Here is a 5,547-nt window from a genome sequence, read left to right as displayed (position 1 = left end):
TTTCTGGATAGCTATGGCAGTGTACATGTGTAATTCCAGCATTCAGACCACTGAAGTAGATCAGTACTATAAAGGCAGCTTCAGTTAAATGTAGCAGTATCCTCTGTCAAAAACAAAATAAGAGCTGGAGATACAATTCAATGGTTTCAAAGAACTCAAGTTCAGTTCCTAGCACTCATACAGTAAGTATCATGTGACTCCAGTGTCCACTTCAGACCTCTGCAGGCTCCTGTATATGCATGGTATATATGCATAAATAGATGAGGTTAGGTCTTCCTTTCCTAAAGGGGTAGAGCCTGCCATCAGTCTGCATATGCTTCTTACATAGGTCCGGACATCTGCGGTCCTGGCACCAAAAAGGTTCATGTCATCTTTAACTACAAGGGCAAGAATGTGCTGATCAACAAGGATATCCGGTGTAAGGTGTGTCTGGGGTAATCATTTAAATGGCTGTCATGGGAGGTCCAGGCAGCCTGGTGGGAGGGACTACTCACTTCCCTCCCTCTTCAGGATGATGAATTCACACACCTATACACACTGATTGTGCGGCCAGACAACACCTATGAGGTGAAAATTGACAACAGCCAGGTGGAGTCAGGCTCCTTGGAGGATGATTGGGACTTTCTGCCACCCAAGAAGATAAAGGATCCTGATGCTGCCAAGCCAGAAGATTGGGATGAACGAGCCAAGATTGATGACCCCACAGATTCCAAGCCTGAGGTTAGTGTTGGGACAATAGCTCCACCTCCATCATAGAGTGGAGGACACCTGGGTCCACTCTGACCTCCGTGTGTACTCATAGGACTGGGACAAGCCAGAGCACATCCCTGACCCTGATGCTAAGAAGCCTGAGGACTGGGATGAAGAGATGGATGGAGAGTGGGAACCACCAGTGATACAAAATCCTGAATACAAGGTAGGCTTGGGTGTTGGGGTGTGGCTCACTGGTAGGATGCTTCCTTGGGTGCTATGATTAATGTTGCACTGCAGAAACAAAACAAGATAGGGTTCTAGGCGAGTTTGTTGCTTGTACTGTGGGATGTGTCCGCCTCTCTGTTCATCTGGTTCTCTTCTACAGGGCGAGTGGAAGCCACGTCAAATTGACAACCCAGATTACAAGGGTACATGGATACACCCAGAAATTGACAACCCTGAATACTCCCCCGATGCGAATATCTATGCCTATGATAGTTTTGCTGTACTGGGCCTAGATCTCTGGCAGGTGAGGCATATGAAAGACATAGGAAAGGGTTCCTGGAAGACCTCAAGTAGTCGGGATCATACTGGTTGATCTGGAGGGAAGAACAGGCAGAGGCACCAACCCCAAGGTGTTCAAATTCTGAAATGGCCTACCATTTCAGAGGTAATCATGAGGCATTTCCCTTATCTCCTTTTTTTTTTTTAATCTTTTTCTTACTAACACAAAAGAAAGTTGGTTTATTTTATTTTATTTTACTTTATTTATGGTTTTTTGAGACAGGGTTTCTCTGTGTATAGCCCTGGCTGTCCTGTAATTCACTCTGGAGACCAGGCTAGCCTTGAACTCAGAAATCCACCTGTCTCTGCCTCCCAAGTGCTGGGATTAAAGGTGTGCGCCACCATTGCCCAGCAAGTTGCTTTATTTTTTATGTGTATAGGTATACAGAGGTCAGAGGAAAACTTAGTAGAGAAGTTGGTTCTCTTCACCATGTGAGTCCTAGGAATCAACTCTGGCCATTAAAAAAAAAAAAAGCTCGAAACTAAGTTCCTTTATGTGCTGAGCTGTCTCTGGCCCCACTGAGCACCTTTCTGCAGGGCTACTTGGTATGTGTTAAATCCTTTGCCAAAGTGCCCCTGTGAAATCATATTATCTAGTTATAGCTCTGCTCACTGCCCACCCTGGCTACATAACAAAATAACACTTGAAAAAAACATTGGTACAGAGTTTTTATTGTTGATGTTTTCTGTGCCGGTTCTTGTTTGTTTGTTTGTTTGTTTTGGTTTTTTGAGACAGGGTTTCTCTATATAGTCCTGGCTGTCCTGGAACTCACTCTGTAGACCAGGCTGGCCTGGAACTCAGAAATCTGCCTGCCTCTGCTTCCCAAGTGCTGGGATTAAAGGCTTGTGCCACCACTGCCTGGCTCTTTTTTTTTTTTTTTTTAAGGACTTATTTATTTTATATGAGTACATTGTAGCTGTCTTTAAACACACCCAGTGGAGGGCATCAGATCTCATTACAGATGGTTGTGAGCCATCATGTCGTTGCTGGGAGTTGAACTCAGACCTCTGGAAGAGCAGTCAGTGCTCTTAACCGCTGAGCCATCTCTCCAGCCCCCTCTGTGTCAGTTCTTGACATGAGTTGAAAAAAGAGTCCCCAGAATGCCTGTTTTACAGAGGAAGCAGTGTGGAAAGTGAAGCCAGTAGTCCAGGTCATTAGGGTGTGAGTTCTGAAAGCATGGCTTCTGAACTGTAATGTCCCCAGTGTCTCAGCCCATCCCATCCCCCAGCCAGGCAGGGTGGTCTTGGTGTATGTACTGACTGGCCTGAAATTCTTTACTCCCTGCCTGCCTTCTCAGTGCACCAACATACTTATATACTTGCCCACCCTATCCCACCCCCTTTTATTTTGGATGATCTCACTATAATCCTGTTGGCTTGGAACTCCACAAGTAGTCTGGTTTCTGCCTTCTCAGTGCTGGGATCTAAGGCATGTCTTACCACACCCTGCTGCCCCACACTTTGTTGGTGCATTCAGAGACTAGGAAAGGTGGAATAGAGGCCTGTCCAGAGCCAGGACTGCCAGAAGTCACTGCTGACCACCTGTCTTTCCATTCTTTCCCAGGTCAAGTCCGGCACAATCTTTGACAACTTCCTCATCACCAATGATGAGGCCTATGCAGAGGAGTTTGGCAATGAGACGTGGGGTGTCACCAAGGTGGGTCAGAGCTTTGTTTACTCTGGGGTCATCTGGGAGGACTGGCAGGCAGGTGACAACCAGGTATTAAAAGATGTGGTTGGTCGGTCCTCACAGGCTGCAGAGAAGCAGATGAAGGACAAGCAGGATGAGGAGCAGAGGCTTAAGGAAGAAGAAGAAGACAAGAAGCGTAAAGAGGAAGAGGAGGCTGAGGATAAAGACGATGAGGATGACAGAGATGAAGATGAAGATGAAGAGGATGAGAAGGAGGAAGATGAGGAAGATGCTACTGGCCAAGCCAAGGATGAGCTGTAGAGGGCATACCACCTGCCTCCAGGGCTGGACTGAGGCCTGAACACCCCACTACAGAGCTGGCTGCTCCCAATAATGTCTCTATGAGACTCAAGAACTTTTCATTTTTCCAGGCAGGTTCAGATCTGGGGTGGATTCTGATTTTGTTTCCCTGCCTTCCCCATTACCGCCCCCTCCCCCTTTTTTTTTTTTTTACTGGTGTTTGTCTTTAATTCTTCAGCCCTTACCTGGCTTCTCATTTTTGAATCAACATTTTTTCCTTCTGTCCCTTTCTCCATCTCTTGGTCACTACCCTCCAACTCTAGGAACAGGGGTGTGGAGGAGAAGCCCTAGGCTTGAGATTTCATCTACTCTCCTTCCTGGAGCTCAGAGGAGGGCAGGAGAAAAGGGGGTGGTGTTTTCCCTCCCCCCAGCACTGAGGAAGAATGGGGCTCTTCTCATTCCCTTTCTCCCTTGCCCCCAGGACTGGGCCACTTGTGGGGCAGCCAGTTCTAGCACAGCTCACACTGAGAGTGTAAGAACTACAAACAAAATTTCTATTAAATTAAGTTTTGTGTCTTCCCTATTGTGTCTCCTTCTCTGGGAGGATGTACATCAGGGAGTCAAAGGTAGCCTTTCTCAAGTGCTGGTGGTTTATGTTTCAGCTATTGGAGTTAGCGAAGTCTCACAGAAATGACAGGAGTGCATTTATATTGTATCCTATAGTCTCAACCTAAATGGGAGAGTAGCCATCAGATCTTGATCCTAAACTCATAGACATGTAAGTTTTGATTCTAGCACAGACCTCATTGACAGACTGACTAGAACTTAGTGACCATTAGAGCAGATATTTGAACCCAAAATCTTAGCCATCTTTGGTTAAAAGTTGAATGGATCTTTTGGACTGACTACATAGGATAGCTGAGCAAATTGAAACTTCACATTAGTAGGGTGTATGCTGATAGATGATTTTATAGTCAAAGGAACTAAGCTCAGAGACAGTGAGCCACTGCCCAAGGGCCCTTGTTTGTAGACCTGAGCTGATAGGGATGGATCCCAGGACTGGGTTATGTAGTTCAGTTGGAGACTTAGCTATCATGCCCTGGGTTCCATCCCCATCACAAGGAACAAAAGAGACTCACTGTTGGGTCTCAAGACTGCCATTTAAACTCTAGTGAGTGGACTGAAGGATGGGCAAGAGGAAGCCTGTGTTCTTAGAAGAAAATTGAGATCTGGCCTTTGAAATTCTGAAGGAGTCTAAGCTCAAGTGAAGGGAGGGAGGCCTTGGGTTATTGGCCTGATAAATGGTGTGGATAGAAACATTGGGTAAAGCAAGTACCATAAGGGGATGGTCATGTTCTGTTTACTGAGGGCCCCTAAATCACCCTTGATGAGCTGCTCTATCCTTCCGAGTCTTACATTTTCATTACTTTTTTTGGTATGTGAGGGTGGTCTAAGACTTCATGAAAAGACCCTTTCCACTACGAAAAAAGTAGGTACCTTAAGGGTTGGTGTAAGTAAGCAAGGGAAATTTATGGAGGGGAAAATTACATATTTAATATAAATGAACCTTAAAAATGTTTGGGATGTTTGGATGATGAACAGGTTGGTCATTGCAGGATTACAAAGACATAGGGGAAGTACTGTGTACTAGAAGTGTTTATTCCAAAAATTAAGATGGTCCTTGAAAATGGGGTCACATAGTTGCTCTGCGCTACATTAAGGTTGATGGTAACCTGACTTCTAGGCAGTGCTCTGCTGGATTCCTTTTATTTTGGCCAGATCCGAATTGAGTCACTTGAAACAGAATGTATGAAAAATAACTTAGGAGCAGAAATCTACAACAAACACCTTAAAAACTTAAGTGAAAGTCCTTAGGATCCATTTTGTGGGCATATGACATCACTGTTAACAGGCATGACGTCACCAAGACAACGTGATGCTGGTACCCACAGCAAAAGCTCAAAAAAAAAAAAAAAGGTTTGCGCATGTCTAAACCAAGGTATTGCCGCGCATGCTCTAGAGGTCGAGGAGGGTGTCACGGGCGCTGACGATCAGCGGGCGCAGCACACTTGCCCCGGAAGTACTTGGCGCGCGGCGCGGCTGGGCGCTAAGATGGCGGCGGCGTGAGTTGCATGTTGTACGAGGATCCCGGGGCTGCTGCTTTGCTCCGGCCCCGCCATGGCCGTCACCATCACACTTAAAACGTTGCAGCAGCAGACCTTCAAGATCCGCATGGAACCTGACGAGACGGTGCGGGCCGGAGCCCGGGGGCGGGAGCGACCGGGTGCCGGGGTGGTTGGGGGCAGGGAGGCCGGGATCCAACGGGAGGGGCGGAGAGGACGGCGCGGCTGGGCCCTGCC

General features: G+C 46.8%; 2 protein-coding genes across 4 annotated transcripts in view; both read left to right on the top strand.

The window, feature by feature from the left end:
* Positions 1 to 3,768, top strand: part of Calr (calreticulin) — a 5,488-nt gene extending 1,720 nt beyond the window's left edge. The window contains exons 4-9 of the mRNA XM_031340595.1: positions 329 to 423; positions 511 to 720; positions 803 to 916; positions 1,079 to 1,222; positions 2,822 to 2,914; positions 3,011 to 3,768. Of these exons, the coding sequence (XP_031196455.1) occupies positions 329 to 423; positions 511 to 720; positions 803 to 916; positions 1,079 to 1,222; positions 2,822 to 2,914; positions 3,011 to 3,208 (854 nt within the window). The 3' untranslated portion in view covers positions 3,209 to 3,768. The remainder of the gene's footprint in view (positions 1 to 328; positions 424 to 510; positions 721 to 802; positions 917 to 1,078; positions 1,223 to 2,821; positions 2,915 to 3,010) is intronic.
* A 1,485-nt stretch (positions 3,769 to 5,253) lies between these two features.
* Positions 5,254 to 5,547, top strand: part of Rad23a (RAD23 homolog A, nucleotide excision repair protein) — a 6,085-nt gene continuing 5,791 nt past the window's right edge. For 2 of the 3 annotated variants that reach the window (XM_031340592.1, XM_031340591.1), the window contains exon 1: positions 5,256 to 5,437. In XM_031340592.1, the coding sequence (XP_031196452.1) occupies positions 5,366 to 5,437 (72 nt within the window). In that variant the 5' untranslated portion in view covers positions 5,256 to 5,365. Of the gene's footprint in view, positions 5,438 to 5,547 lie in introns of all 3 variants that reach the window. The other variant, XM_031340593.1, reaches the window with a different exon arrangement.

The sequence above is a fragment of the Mastomys coucha genome, unplaced genomic scaffold (assembly GCF_008632895.1).
Source record: "Mastomys coucha isolate ucsf_1 unplaced genomic scaffold, UCSF_Mcou_1 pScaffold22, whole genome shotgun sequence".
Lineage (NCBI taxonomy): Eukaryota > Metazoa > Chordata > Mammalia > Rodentia > Muridae > Mastomys > Mastomys coucha.
This window is presented reverse-complemented; position numbering and strand designations above follow the sequence as displayed.